The sequence below is a fragment of the Panthera pardus genome, unplaced genomic scaffold (genome assembly GCF_024362965.1).
Source record: "Panthera pardus isolate Hobbes unplaced genomic scaffold, ASM2436296v1 HiC_scaffold_27, whole genome shotgun sequence".
Lineage (NCBI taxonomy): Eukaryota > Metazoa > Chordata > Mammalia > Carnivora > Felidae > Panthera > Panthera pardus.
Window position 1 is genome coordinate 24,709,142 of NW_026526843.1, and position 16,418 is coordinate 24,725,559.

At 39.9% G+C, this 16,418-nt stretch overlaps 1 protein-coding gene across 1 annotated transcript; it reads left to right on the forward strand.

Moving 5' to 3' along the window:
- Nucleotides 1–11,186: 11,186 nt before the first annotated feature.
- Nucleotides 11,187–15,781, forward strand: LOC128773766 (uncharacterized). The gene is given in 2 exon segments (XM_053891336.1): nucleotides 11,187–13,452; nucleotides 15,750–15,781. Coding segments are annotated over 2 exon segments (1,671 nt in total). The 5' UTR covers nucleotides 11,187–11,813.
- Nucleotides 15,782–16,418: the final 637 nt, after the last annotated feature.

Consider the following 16,418-nt stretch of genomic DNA (forward strand, 5'->3'; position numbering starts at 1 on the left):
TTTACATGAGAGATTAGAGTTGGAGTTAATGCTTTAATGGATTAAGACTTTCGGAATGTTAGAATTGGTTGAATGTATTTTGTACATAAGCCAAAGATGCATTTTGGAGACCACAAGGTACATTGTAATGGGTTCAGTTGCAACCCCCCCTCCAAAAAAATTGTCTAGATGGAAACTGTGAGTGTAAACCTATCTCAAAAAAGTCCTTGCAGATGTAATTAAGGACCTAAAGATGAGATCATCTTGCATTATCAGAGTGGGCCCAAATCAAATGACAATTGTCCTTATAAGAGACACAACACAAATGAGAAGGCACAAATGAGGCACAAACGAGAAGGCCATGTGAAGACTACAGAAGGGACTAGAGTTATGTACCCCCAAACCTAGGAACACCTGGAGGCACCAGAAGCTGGAAGAGACAGGAAAAGATTCTTCCCTAGAGCATTCAGAAGGAGTGTGGCCTTGCTGAATTCTGGCTTCCAGTACTGTGAGAGAATAAATTTCTGTTGTTTTAAACCACTAAGTGTTTGGTATTTTTTTATGACTGCAATAGGAGACATAGAGTTGTAGCCTCTGGACTTTTCACATTGCCTCTCCTATTTTAGGACTTTCGTTCTACCATTTAGCTGGGATGTGAGTTGTTAGGCTCAGCATTCTCAACCTGCAGGGCTTGAGTGAGACTCTGTATTATGGATAGGATCTTGGTGGAGGAAGAGGTCCCCTATCCTCTTGGTCAGCCTCACAAGAATTGGGCCTCTTCAACTTAGAATTGGAGAGGATGAGAAATGACATAAACCTGTTCCTTCCAGTGAGAGAAAGTAAGCCAAGATTTGGGGGTAGAGGGGGCAGGGAACACTGTCTTCTTGGTCACACACATCATGAATGTAACATTCATCATTTTTATTTTGAGGTAGGGAAGGAGAGGATCACAGCTCAAATGCCCCAGATTCTTGCTATTCGTACCTAGTTTTAGTAGATTTTCTTGAATACATGTTTCCTCATTTGCTGAATAACCTTAGGACAACTTCCAGAGAACTTTAAATGATGAGTATTGTCTATGTTTTTTTTTAACTTTATTTCACTGGAAAGACATACCACAAAACTCTTCACACCGTCATGGAAGTAGAACCACCCCATTCTTTTTATTAGGTAGTTGGTTTTTTACTTAAAGCTTTTACTTTGAGATAATTTTAGATTCACATGCAGTTGCAATAAATAATATAGAGAGCACAAGCAGTAATTTCTCTGACATTGGACATAGCAGCTTCTTTCTAAATGTCTCCTCTGGCAAGGGAAATAAAAGCAAAAATAAGCTATTGGGACTACATGAAAATAAACAGCTTCTGTACAACAAAACTAAAATGCAACCTACAGAATAGGAGAGGAAATTTGCAAATGACATATCTGATAAAGGATTAGTATTCAAAATATATAAAGAATTGATACAACTCAACACCCCAAAAAAACAGTCCAATTTAAAAATGAGCAGAAGACATAAACAGACATTTTTCTCCAAAGACATCCAGATGGCCAAAAGACACAAAAAAAGATGTTCAACATCACTCATCATCAGAAAAATGCAAATTAAAACTACAATGAGATATCACCTCACACCTGTCAGAATGGCTAAAATCAAAACCACAAGAAACAATAAGTGTTGGCAAGGATGTGGAGAAAAAATGCCAACTGGTTCAGGCACTCTGGAAAACAGTATGGAGGCTCCTCAAAAACTTAAATGTAGAACTACACTATGATCCAATAATTGTACTACTGGGTATTTACCCAAAAATACAAAATACTAATTCAAAGGGATACATGCACCCTTATATTTATTACAGCATTATTTACAATAGCCAAATTATGGAAGCAGCCTGTGTCCATGGATGAATGAATGGATATATATATATATATATATATATATATATATATACCCCCACACACACACACACACACTGGAATATCATTCAACCATAAAAAGTGAAATCTTGCCATTTACAAAAACAAGAACTGATCTAGAGAAGATAATGCTAAGAAAAATAAGTCAGTCAGAGGAAGACAAATACCATATGATTTCATTCGTGCGTGTAATTTAAGAAACAAAATGAATGAACAAAGGGAAAAAAGAGACAAGACAAAAAACAGACTCTTAACTATAGAGAACAAACTGATGGTTACCAGAGGAGAGCTGGGGAGGGGGGGATAGGTGAAATAGTTGATGGAGATTAAAGAGTACATTTATCATAATGAACACTAAGTAATGTACAGAATTATTGAATCACTATATTGTACACCTGAAACTAATATACTGTATGTTAACTATAATGGAATTAAAATAAACTTAATAAAAAATAATACAGAGATATCCATACCATATACCCAGTTGCCCCCAATAATAATACCTTGCAAAACTATAGTACTATATTAAAGGCACTATGCTGACTTTGACAAAGTCAAGACAGATCATTTCCCTCACCTTTTTGTAGTCACAACCACCTCCCTAACAGCCCAAGGGACTTTATGGGTCACCAACAAGCAAACGAATATATCCAGTATGGGAGTCCCAAAAAGAGAAGAGAGAAGAGGGGAAAGTGGGTAGACAGTTTATTTGAAGAAATAATGGCAAAAAAAAAATTTCCAAATTTCAGTAGACATGGATAAACAAATACAAGAAACTCAATGAATTCCAAGTCATATAAACTCAAAGAGACTCACATAGAGACACATTATAATCAAATTGTTGAACTATAAGACATTCTAAAAGCACTAAGAGAAAAGTGACTCAACACATACAAGAAATCCTCAGTAAGATTATCACTGGATTTCTCAGCAGAAACATTGCAGGCCATAAGAGAGTAGGATGATATATTTTTTTAAGTTTATTTATTTATTTTCAGAAAGAGACAGCAAGTAGGGGAGGGGCAGAAAGAGAGGGAGAGGGAGATAGAGAGAATCCCAAGCAGGCTCTGTGCTGGCAGCACAGAACCTGACATGGGGCTTAAACCCACAAATTGTGAGGTCATCACCTGAGCCAAAACCAAGAGTTGGGTGCTCAACGACTAAGACACTCAGGCACCCCAATGTAGTAGGATAATATATTTAAAGTGCTGGAAGGAAAAACCTGTCCAGTGAAAATTCTACGTGTGACAAAACTGTCCTTCAAAGATGAGGGGAAAATTAAGACATTCTCACATAAACAAAAGCTGAGGGGGTTCATTAACATTAGACTTGCCCTACAAAAGGTGATAAGGGGAGCCCTTCAAATTGAAAGGAAAAGCCACTAGATCCAAGCTATATGAAATTTAATTTAAAGCCATGTGAAAATATAATGGTTTTCAGTAAAAGTAAATACATACACAAATGTAACATATATTATTGTTTGTGCATCAAAGGATATTATCAAGAGAGTGAAAACACAACCCACAAAATGAGAAAAAGATATTTTCAAATCATGTGTCTTATAAGGTTCTAGTATTCTGAATATATAAAGAACTCTTAAAACAAAACAACAAAAAGACAAACAACGGAATTTTAAAATAGGCAAAAACTTTGAATAGATACATCTCCAAAGATATACAGATAGCCAAGAAGCACATGAAAAGGTGCTCAACATTATTAGTCATTAGCAAAATGCAAATCCAAACCACAATGAGGTACTACTTCATACTTACCGGGATAATCGTGATTTTTTATAAAGGAAAATAACAGGTATTGGCAAGGATGCAAAATAAATTGGAACTCTCAAATATTGTTGTTGGGGATGTAAAATGGTTCAGCCACATTGGAAAACAGTTTGGAAGTTCCTCATTAAATCAAATATAGAATTACCATATGACTCAGAAACTCCATTTGTCCATTAAAAACAGGTCCATCATTTAAAAACAGGTATGAAAACAAAAAGTTGTACACAAATGTGCGAACCTGATTCTTTCCTCTGCTCCCTCCATTCCACTGTTGAGTCTATCAATTCATTGTTTATTTTAGTTTTTTTTTTATTTTTCACTTGTGAAATTTCCATTTGGTTCTTTTTTATATTTACTGTCAAGTGAACTAATAAAAAAGTCCCCAAATGTGAGTTCAAAATCTAATGAGTGAGAGATAAGGGAGAATTTGATTAAAATATGATTTCAAATGTGTAATGGCCTTGCAAAACGAAGACATCTGTATGATAGATAAAATAAGAAATTCTGTTAATGTCTTGCTGAAATCTACATATGTCATCCTTTTAGGTTCCCCTTAATCATCACTCTACCAGTCTAGTAACTCTTTTAATAAAGGTAATTAAATTAGCTTAACAATATTTATTTCTATTGAATCAAGGGTACCCTTTGAATTTACTAATTTTTTGCTAAATGCCCACAAACTTATCTGTTTATTAATATAACTATTGGAAGGTGATTAATGCCAAGATGCCTCTGGTCTGTAATTGAAAGGATTTATAATTCTCAAATTTCTGGAAAAAATAGTGAATCAAAATAGCATTTTTGAATCAGAGAAACACTTGTACATTTTCACTCTTCTGATAACTCCTATTCTTGTGATTTCTCAAAGATTAGCAACAGAGATTCCATGACTATATTTGGAATTGGTTCCATTCCCCTTATATATATTACATGTGGCCTGCAAGTTTAAAGCACTGAAAGAAAATTACTGCTTTCTCACTATTCTGTCCCATTTATTGGCCCTTATATCACTCCTGACCACATTTTATACAATGGGTTCCAATAGGAAGGTATTGCTTTTTCTAATAAAGGTTGGGCACAAAATAGAGTTGAATCATTTTCTTTCTTTCTGTCATCTGTTAATATTATGTCTCTAGCAAAGGGCTTCTCTTGTTCTGGTTTTATTCTTACATTTAACATAGTTATCAAAGCCCTTTTGTCTGTCTTCAACATTTTTTATGGGTCTCAGCATATTTTGTGCTTAACCTTTCTAACCATATTCCCAGAAAGTATTTTGTATTTGTCCTTGATTGTATGTATTTTCTTCTGCATTTTCACATTTCTGAAGAAAAATATGAACTCATAAGAGACTTCCTAGTGCAGCCACAGTTTTCTTTAGATGTCTCTGCTTTTCAAAATGTTTTTTAAAATCTTTCTTGAGTCATTTTCTGTCTTAGAATCTCTGTTATCACATCTGGTCCGAGGAAATCTCATTTTTTTAAATCAAGAATACCTTTAAATATTCAAACCTTCTTTCCCTTGGCTTTCTTCCTCCTTTCAGTGCTTTTTTTGGGTCAGTATGTGCCAGAAATGTACACAAGCATTTTTTTTTCCTAGAGCAATGTCTCAAATGCCTCCTCAAATAAATGAATACTTTCTTCTCAATTCACCCATTTGTAGGGACAAAATGTTCTTATGGTAACCTATAGATGCATGGATGTGTACATGTAATCCTTGTTCTATCATTTATATGAATATAAATATCTAACACAGATGTTTCTATATATATATATATATATATATATATGGATATAAATATCTAAAACAGATGTTTCTGTTTTCATACATCATGTTTTTACATCAATAAATATTTCACCTTAATGTATTTATGCTGACATTAATCCACACTTGGCTAAAAAGGGGCCATGTGAAGTTAGAACAAAAAGAATCAGAGAGCAATTTTAAAAGCATTAAATATTTTACCAATATAATCTTACCATAAGATATTATGAAGAAAACTAAAATATAATCTCTCTCTCTCTCTCTCTCTCTCTCTCTCTCTCTCTCTCTCTCTCTCACACACACACACACACACACACACACACGTCTCCAGAAAAAATATATACACTTAATGGCCTAATGTTGTATATCTAAAACTTTTTCCATTCTGAATTCCTACTTTATACAAACTAACACAACTCTGCTACCATAAGGCACATAAGAAAAATGAAATCTGGAGTAGCTATTTTTTTAAGTTTATTTATTTATTTTGAAAGAAAGAGAGAGAGAGAGAGAGAGCGTGAGTAGTGGAGGGGCAGAGAATCCCAAACAGGTTTTGTGCTGTCAGCACAGAGCCAGATGTTGGCCTTGAACTCATGAACTGTGAGATCATGACCTGAGCCAAAACAAGAGTCGGACGCTTAACCAACTGAGCCACCCACAGGCCCCTGGAGTGGCTATTTTAAATAGGTATATATAACTATTAATACTATGATATCTATTAAAGATTTGGGATGCATGTAAAAAGCACACATAATATTTCCAATACTTTTCCTTTCTTTCTTTTTCTTTTTTTTGGCTTGTGAAAGGAAAACTAGTTTTCTCGAATAGTCTTCTATATATTTAGGTGTACAATGTGATTTTTTAAGGTGTACAACATGATCCATGATAGGTAAAAGTGAATTATGCACCATCTAGTACTACAGTACTAGAATACTCTGACTTTATGGTTCCTTTTACCAGTGAGTTTTATACTTTCATGTGTCTCCATGTTGTTATTTAGTGACCTTTCGTTTCAATTTGAAGAACTCCTTTCAGCATTTCTTGTAAAGAAGACCTAGTGGTGAAGAACTCCAGCTTTTGTTTGGGAATGTCTTTATCTCTCCATTTCTGAAGGATAGCTTTGCCAAATAGAGTATTCTTGGTTGGCAGTTTTTTTCTTTGAGCATTTTGAATACATCATCCCACTTATTCCTGGGCTGCAAGGCTGCTGAGAAATCTGATGATAGCCTTGTGGCGGTTCCCTTGTATATGAGTATCTTTTGCTTTCAATATTCTGTCTTCGACTTTTGATAATTTGATTATGTGCCTCAGAGTAATCTTTGGTTTGATTTTGCTTGGATTACTTTGAGCTTCATGTATTTGCAGTTCCATATCCCTCCTCAGATTTGAGAAGTTTTCAGCCATTATTTATTCAAATAAACTTTCTATCCCTTTCTCTCTCTCTTCTCCTTTGGGGACTTCATAATACATATCTACCTTTTCTTTACAGGGTACCATAGGTCTGTATGCTTTCTTCACTCTTTTCCTTTTTGCTCTTTGTTCCTCTAAATGGCTAATTTCAAATGACCTATCTGAGTTCTCTGATTTTTTTTCTTCTGCATGATTGAGTCTGCTTTTAAAGCTCTCTACCAGACCTTTCAGTTCTGTCATTGTATTCTTCAGCTCTAAGATTTTTGTTTTGGTTTTATATGGTTTCTATTACATTATTACACATCTCGTTTTGTTCATGCATTATATTCTTGATTTTGTTTACTTGTCTATCCATGTTTTCTCTCATTTCATTGAGTTTAAGAAAATTATTTTGAATTCTTTGTCCAGTTATTCAGAGATATCCCTTTCTTTGGGGTTAGTTATTGGAGCTGTATTAGTTTCTTATGGTGGTGTCATGTTTATCTGATTCCTTGTGATCCATATTGCCTTGCATTGGTGTTTATGCATTTTAAGTAGCAAACACTTCTTCTAGTCTTCACAGATTGTTTTGGCAAGTAAAGATCTGTCAGGTCCCTAGGCTAATGGTATTGTCTTTGGAATCACAGTCTAGTGGGGTTTGAGCTGAATCAGATGGCTACTTCTGGGACTGCAGTGGGGTCTGTGGTTGGCAGACCTATTACTAGGGGTTGTCAGATGTGGATTCTATTTAATCTATGGGTGGACAGGACACCTTTTAGGACCTTGATCCATAGAGCTGGCACTGAGACAAGGGTCTGCAGATGATGGGCCTTTTGCCAAGTGCATGGATAGGTGTGGCTTCCTCTTGATCTCTAGGAAGATTTTCAGCAGGTCACTGGGGGTGGGGGGCCTAGGGTCGGCAGGATTGGTCTCAGACTGCTGCTGAGAGGGATTACAACTGAATCATTTCCCAAAACTTTTTGATTATTTAAAGTGAAAAGTAAAGATCCCCGCTCATTCATCCAACCTTTGGTGTCAATGCTTCTTGTATTTTTCTGAAGTTTATATACCCATGCATTTTAAATTGACCACAAAAACCAATGTAGTACCAGATCACAAACTGTCCAACCAGTGTAAAGGAAGTCACTGTCATTGCTGAGATAAGAAATGGCCTTACTTGAATTATCTGAATGTCCTCCTATTTCCAAAATAGTGTCAATTGATTATTATAATCCTGAAATTGATATTATCATGCCTGAAATATAAGCAAATTGTTGAAGTGTCAGTTCAACATTACATTTTATTAGGCTTATTTTAAAATAGGAAATTTTACCATGCTGCTCATTAGGGACATAAACATAATATCTTGAATTTCAAATTCCAGGTGTATTATAAAGATGTATCTTTTGGTGACAGAGGAGTCATGGTGTAGAATTATTTGACGAATTATATTTTATATATTATTCTCAATAAAAGTGAAAATTATGAATCCACCGAAATCACTTACATTTTTAGAAGTTTGCTGACTTATTGTCTAAAAGCTATTCCCTCTGCCAATCCCCCCCCCCCCGCAAAATGACTTATACAGCAATACTTGGTAATTTTTATTCTATGATATAGGCTTTTGAAACTACATGGAATATTAAACTTCAATGTTGATCTCAACTTATGTCCTGCTTTGAAATCTACTGCTAAGAGTAGATTTATATAAGAGTTATATAATATAAGCTTTTAGCTAGAAGCTACATTTGGTTTTTGGTCAGATATAGATGAGATGTAGATGCCCCTTTAGGCTAAAGTAGAGCAGATGAGATGATATCTTAATGGAATGGAGTAAAAAGAGGGTGGGGGAAGACGAAGGATGAGAACAGGAAATGAATGCTTCAAACTTAAATTACGATTTTGCTTCAAATTCGTTCCACTCTAAATGGAATAAGCAGATGGAGTGGAGGGAGATGGCAACAAAACTTCCTTGTCTAGAACCTATAGTTTTAGTTAAGACTATAACTCGGGGTGCCTGGGTGGCTCAGTAGGTTAAGCTTCTGACTCTTGATTTTGGCTCAGGTCATGATTTTGCAGTTGTGAGATCAAGCTCCACATTGGGCTCCACACTGATAGCACTGAGCCTGCTTGGGAATCTCTCTCCCTCTCTCTGCTCCTCCCCTGTTCACATGTGCACTCTCACTATCTCTCTCTCTCAAAAAAATAATAAATAAAGTTAAAAAAAGACTATAACTCAATTTTTACCTACATGTCTTCTGCAGTTTGATAGTTTATATGGTTTTAATAACTCAGTAAAAAAAAAAGCAAAATAATAGACTTTCTAATGAGTTTAGGAGTTAAATTTTAATTAAAATGGTTTATCCACATCCAAGACTAAAACATGCAATCAGCCATTCAGATGACCTAGTAATTTTGGTTTTTTTATAAAGTGGCACCTTTACAACACCATAGCATCTTTTATTACCCTGGTCTTAAGTTAACATCATAATGGGGTACCCAAGGTGTTCTTGAACTTTGCAATTACATAACTAACTTTGGGATTACATATTCTACTACTATCAAGAGGCTGCCACCATACAGTTCCATAGTGGTTAAGACCTAAGATGGTTCTCAAATTTTACTAAGAAACCCCTGGAAATCCATTTACTGGTTAAGCGTAGGTTTCTCTTTTGCCTTTGAGTCTAAAATACTCCATGCAACTTTCTGAGGGCATCATTAAAATCTTGCCATTCTTTATCATCCTCCTTTTTGCACATTTCCAAAACATTCTAAATGACATATAAATCCATCTTCTTCTCAAAATGAGGGCTCATTGAGGGCAGAGAATATGCCTTGTTTAACTTTTCAATCTCATTACCTAGCACTGTGCTAGATGCATGATGAATAACTTCATTTTATCTCTAATTGCCTCAATTTCCTATTTGTTATTTCTCCTCCTCTATGTTTCATCCACTTTCTGTTAGTAAACACTCTTAAAGAGATGTGCCACAGGAAGTCTCCTTAGAATTCACATCTTAAGAAAACACACTGTTTAGATTTCTAACCTTAGGTCTTAAAATTCTGTTGTGAAAATAAAAAGAAAAGCTTAACAAGAAATTTGAAGAAAAGCCTGCTGTGAAATTCAAATATGAATAGTGAATCTAGGTCAACATAATTTAGTAAGATGGCAAAATGAATTCCCCAACTGTAATCATACTTAAAAAACAGTGTGTAATAGAGTGAGTTTTATAGTAAAATTGCAGAAAAAAAAAGAAAAATAATAAAAGCTTTTTCAGGTAACTTTTCCTTAGGATCATCACAGAAGGCCTAAGATTTACAGTGTTAAGAAGAAAAACAATACGGAAATGAAGGAGACAAAGTAATAAAATGACTTAAAGAGAAATTATGATATGATTTAATTTTAATTCCAGTGTAGTCAACACACAGTGTTAATTACTTTCAGGTGTCCAATATAGTGATTCAACAGTTCCATATATTACTCAGTCCTCATCAAGATAAGTGTACTTTTAATCCCCTTCACCTATTTTACCCACTATATAATGTTTTAAAAATTATCAAAATTGAAACGAACTAATTGCCAATATCTATTTTATTAAAATATCATAAAGTATGTTTAATCTTAAATTTAACACATCAGAAATAGATGATGAAATTTTCAAAGATCAGAGAAAATATATAGATATTTTGATCCAAATAGAGTCTTGAGCATATGTCTACTGAAAGGGCGGGCCTATGCCCGCCGACTCCATCTTGTTCTGTGTCCTTCACCTTGACCACACCTCCTCCCCTTGAGCAAACCCCCCCCCCTCACCTGCCTAACAGGACTCAGACCTTTCCCCAGGACCCTTCCCCAGCCAATCGGCTGAGGCCATAGCCATTACCTCACCAACTGCCCCTAGGCCCCAATAAAACCTTTGTCCTTTTGAAACTCGCTCTCTCTCCCCGGTATCTCACCACTGCGTCGGTGCAGGTAGGGGATTGAGCTCAAGCTAGCTCGAATAAAGGCTCTTTTGCTTTTACATCAGACTCGGCTCCCTGGCGGTATTTGGGGATCACGAATTCTGGGCATAACATTTGGGGGCTCATCCGGGATCCCCAAGACCCCCAAGGGACCCCCGACCTGGAGAGCCTGACTGGCCATGGTTAGTGTCTGTCTGTTTGGTCTGTCTTTTTTGTGTGAGCTCATTTCTGGAATTCTGGTAGTGCCTGACGCGGTCTAAGTGGACGCACTGGAGGGCCACGGGCCGGGAGTTTTGGAAGACGTTCCGATTCTCCCTTCTGGAGGGGCGTGGAATCCCCTCAAAGGTCTGAGACGAGGCAGGTTGCTCCCGCTGGTTGGCGTGAGGCCGTCGTCTTTGGAGGGATGTGGAATCCCCTCATCGGTTTTGGAGGGAAATGGAATCCCCTCAAATGTCTAAGCTAGCTCTCAGTTTTGCTTCCATGGAGTTGGAAGACTTTCTAGGGGCCCTCTGTTTGTCTGTTTTTGTGTTTCTCTGTTTTGTTCTGTGGACTTACTGGACGGACGTTATGGGACAGACTCAGACTACTCCTCTAAGTATTATGATTGATCACTTTAAGGATGTGAGGGGAAGAGCTAACAACCTCAGTGTGGAAGTCCGAAAGGGTCGGTTGCAGTTTTTTTGTTCTAGCGAGTGGCCAACTTTCAATGTCGGATGGCCGCCAGAGGGGACCTTCGACCTCCCTACCATCCACTGAGTCAGGAGTATCATCTCTCGGCCTAAGACGGGCCATCTTGATCAGCTCCCTTACATTATCACTTGGCAGGACCTTGTAGAAGACCCACCCTCTTGGCTTAAGCCCTTCCTAGTCCCGCTCCCTCCGGAGCCAAAACCCATTCTTGCTTTGCAGGAGACAGAGAAGAGGAAAAGTCTTACCCAGCCTTCAGCACCCCTCTACCCTGTCCTACAGGGGGGTACTGAAGAAGAATTAATTTTTCCTCCCCCATATAACCCCTCTAGGATGCCGGAAGAACATCATCCTCCCCCTCCGGGGGAGGCAGACGCTGTTCCGAGAGCGGGAGGCGGAAACTCTCCAGGGGGAAGCCCGCCCTTTACCAGACAAAGGGCTCAGAGGGAGCAATCCGCCTCCACAGCCGACTCCACTATTCTGCCCCTGCGAGCCACCGGACCCCCAGACACGGGGGGGAATCAGCCCCATCACTATTGGCCTTTCGCCACTAGTGACCTCTACAATTGGAAAGCTCAGAATCCTAAGTTTTCCGAGAAACCATCAGGGCTTATTGATTTATTAGACTCTGTTCTTTTTACCCATCAGCCCACGTGGGACGATTGCCAGCAGCTTTTGCAGGTCCTGTTCACCACTGAAGAAAGAGAAAGAATCCTCAATGGGGCCCGAAAACTAGTTCCGGGCGCAGACGGGAATCCCACCACCAACCAGGCTCAGATAGATGCCTCCTTCCCCTTAACTCGGCCCCAGTGGGATTTCAACACGGCAGAAGGTAAGGAGAGGCTCCGGGTCTACCGCCAGACTCTAATGGGGGGTCTCCGAATGGCTGCTAGAAAGCCAACCAATTTGGCCAAGGTAGGAAATATACAACAGGGAAAAGATGAATCTCCGGTTGCCTTTTTAGAACGGATCATGGAGGCATTCCGTACCTATACCCCCATGGATCCAGAGGCTCTGGAAAGCAAGGCAGCTGTTATCATGGCCTTTGTAAACCAATCGGCCAAAGACATTAGGAGAAAATTACAGAAAATAGATAGACTATGAGAAAAAAGTCTGCAGGACTTACTGGTGGTAGCCAAAAATGTATATAATAACCAGGAGCCTCCTGAGGACAAGCAGGCTCGCGCCATAGCGGCTGCCAGCAGTAAGCAGACTCAAGACCTGGCCAGAATACTACTAGCTACCACTGCTGACTTCCCTGAGGAACGAGACCGCCGTCTCCGGCAGCTGGCAGACGACGCAAGAAAAGGTAAAGGAACCACCAAGGGGGGGAAGCAGAGGCTGCAGAAGGATCAGTGTGCATACTGCAAGGAGATAGGGCATTGGGCCCGAGATTGTCCAAAAAGGGCCGGCAGGAAGGGAAGCAAGACTGATCGAGTAAAAGTCCTAGAGCTAGATGAACTAAGTGATTAGGGGAGTCAGGGTTCGGACCCTCTCCCAGAACCCAGGGTAACTCTTAAAGTGGAGGGGACCCCTATTGACTTCCTTGTCGACACTGGAGCACAACATTCGGTCCTCCGCACCCCACAAGGAAAACTAGCCAGCAAGAAGTCCTGGGTACAAGGGGCAACTGGTATGAGCCAGTATTCATGGACTACGCGAAGAACAGTAGATTTGGGAACGGGCTGGGTATCCCACTCCTTTATGGTAATACCAGAATGCCCCTACCCGCTGTTAGGATGGGACTTACTGACCAAGATTGGAGCTCAGATAACTTTCAGACAAGGGGGGGCCTCAGGTCACCGATGGCAAGGGCCACCCATCCAGGTCCTGACCATGAAACTGGAGGATGAATACCTCCTCCACCAGGAGGCGCTCCCGAGAGAGGATAATATAGACAGATGGCTACAAGAATTCCCCTCGGTTTGGGCAGAGACAGCGGGGATGGGACTAGCCGCTCATAGGACCCCAGTCCTGGAGAGCTCAAGCCAGGAGAGAGTCCGGTAAGGATCAAACAATACCCCATGTCTCAGGAGGCCCGGAAGGGGATCCAGCCACACATCCGGAGACTACGAAGCCTAGGGGTACTAGTTCCTTGCCAGTCTGCCTGGAACACTCCCTTACTGCCGGTCAAAAAGCCTCACACAAATGACTACCGACCGGTACAAGACCTCCGGGAAGTAAATAAGAGGGTCGCAGACATACACCCAACTGTTCCCAACCCATATACTCTCTTGAGCTCCTTGGTGCCCTCCAGGGTCTGGTATACTGTACTAGATTTAAAGGACGCCTTCTTCAGTCTGCCGTTGGCACCCCAGAGCCAACCCTTGTTCGCCTTTGAGTGGCATGATCCGGAGGAGGGCTACAGTGGACAACTCACCTGGACACGGCTACCTCAGGGATTCAAAAATTCACCCACCATCTTCGACGAGGCACTACACGAGGACCTGGTATTTACAGACACCTTCTCTGGCTGGGTGGAGGCATACCCAACCAAGCATGAAACGGCTCAGACGGTGGCTAAGAAGCTACTAGAAGACATCTTACCCAGGTATGGTTTTCCTGCCATGGTAGGATCAGACAATGGACCAGCTTTTATCTCGCAGGTAACACAGGCAGTAGCCAAGGTGGTGGGGGCAAACTGGAAATTACATTGTGCTTATAGGCCCCAGAGCTCAGGACAGGTAGAAAGAATGAATAAAACCCTAAAAGAGACCCTTACCAAATTAACCATGGAGACTGGCGGGGACTGGGTGACTCTCCTACCGTACGCCCTTTACCGGGTTAGAAACACTCCTTACACTCTGGGTTTTACTCCCTACGAGATCATGTTTGGCAGGCCACCCCCTGTTATTCCCAGCCTTCGAGATGAACTTATTGCTGAGTTTAAAGATCAAGAACTTTTTCTTTCCTTGAGCGGGCTCCAGAGGGCACACGAGGACATTTGGCCGCACCTCCGTGCCATCTACGAGGCTGGCCCAATCCCGACACCTCATCAGTACAGGCCGGGAGACTGGGTCTACGTCAAGAGGCACCACCGAGAGACTCTCGAGCCGCGTTGGAAGGGACCCTACATCGTGGTGTAGGGAGCACTACACTCAACATTTACAATGGTTTTATCTTTGTTATTTCTTGAGTTTTTTTTAATTTTTAATTAAATTTTTAATTAAATCTGGCGTCGCGACCTGGGTCCATCACACCCACGCTCAGCCAGCGGACCCCTCCTCGATCCGGAAGGACGTTGTCACGCGATGGGCCATCAGTCGGGACCAACACAACCCGCTCAAACTCAAGCTACAGCGCATTAGACCTACCTAATATTGGTAACTCTGTTAACTCTGCTTGTCATTGCTCATGCTGCCGGGAGTCCCCACGCCCCCCAAAACATCACCTGGTAGATCATAGACACCAGCTCGGGGACAATACTTAATCAGACGTCCCAGAGCCACCCCAGGGACACTTGGTTCCCAGAACTTTGCGTAAACCTCCAAACTCTGTTCCTCTTGTCACCATAAATGCAGCTGGTCCCATGATTGGGTCCCTAAGCTACATGACAAGGGGGGAATGAAAGGGCGGGCCTACGCCGGCCGACTCCATCTTGTTCTGTGTCCTTCACCTTGACCACACCTCCTCCCCTTGAGTAACCCCCCCCTCACCTGCCTAACAGGACTCGGACCCTTCCCCAGGACCCTTCCCCAGCCAATCGGCTGAGGCCATAGCCATTACCTCACCAACTGCCCCTAGGCCCCAATAAAACCTTTGTCCTTTTGAAACTCGCTCTCTCTCCCCGGTATCTCACCGCTGCATCGGTGCAGGTAGGGGATTGAGCTCAAGCTAGCTCGAATAAAGGCTCTTTTGCTTTTACATCGGACTCGGCTCCCTGATGGTATTTGGGGATCATGAATTCTGGGCATAACATCTACTGCTGGTTCTCCCTAAAAATCCGACTGAATTTATTGAAAATACAAGAATTATCCATAGCACCATGGAAGGAAAGAAACTATCAATGCAATCAGCAAACTACAAATTCTGTAGACTTTCTGGAATCTTATTAACTGAGAAACATATACATGGCTTTAAATTATGTATAAATCTATCTTCCTCTCAAAATGAAGGCTCATTGAAGATAGAGAATATGTCTTATCCAGCTTTTCAATCTCATTACCTGGCACTGTGCCAGATGCATGATGAATAAATAATTTCACTTTATCTCTGATTATTTCAATTTCCTATTTGTTATTCTCTGCTCTTTCCTCCACTCTCCAATAGTAAACTCTAAGACCAGTAAAGATGTAGCCTAAAGTTAAGTATAGTCTATTGCAGAATTGGGAACAGTTCTTTCCAGGAAAGCTTCAGATATACTCAAAGCTCAGAATCAACAAAATACAAAGAGCAGTAAAGAATCTGGAGCTGTTATCAGGGTAATTAATTAATGAAGTACATTTGAAAAAGTTAATTTTCTAGAATTCCCACCCCTGCCCTGCATGCAATGCTGGAGGGCACAGTGATATTTGTTCTCAGTACATACCCAGGAAAACCTTTTTTCTGGTTACTAGTTATTTTTTTAATTTTTTTATTTAAGAAATACACATACATAGTTTTAAGAGCCAAAAGTACAAGTCTCATAATGTAAAATGGAAGCCCAAAGCACTTCCTACCCCCTAGAGGCAACTACACTCAACATTTACAATGGTTTTATCTTTGTTATTTCTTGAGTTTTTTTTAATTTTTAAATATTAAATACTGACTTATGACTTCAGAATATTTAGTGCTAATTCAGTAACATACACACTTCTAATACTTCAGCTTTCCATTATGGATATATCATCATTTATTTGTTAAATCAGCATTCAGTCCTTAAATTATTATGACTATATAAATATTTTTAGGCTGAATCAATGTGGCACAATATCATTTCCTTTCTTGTACAGCTACATA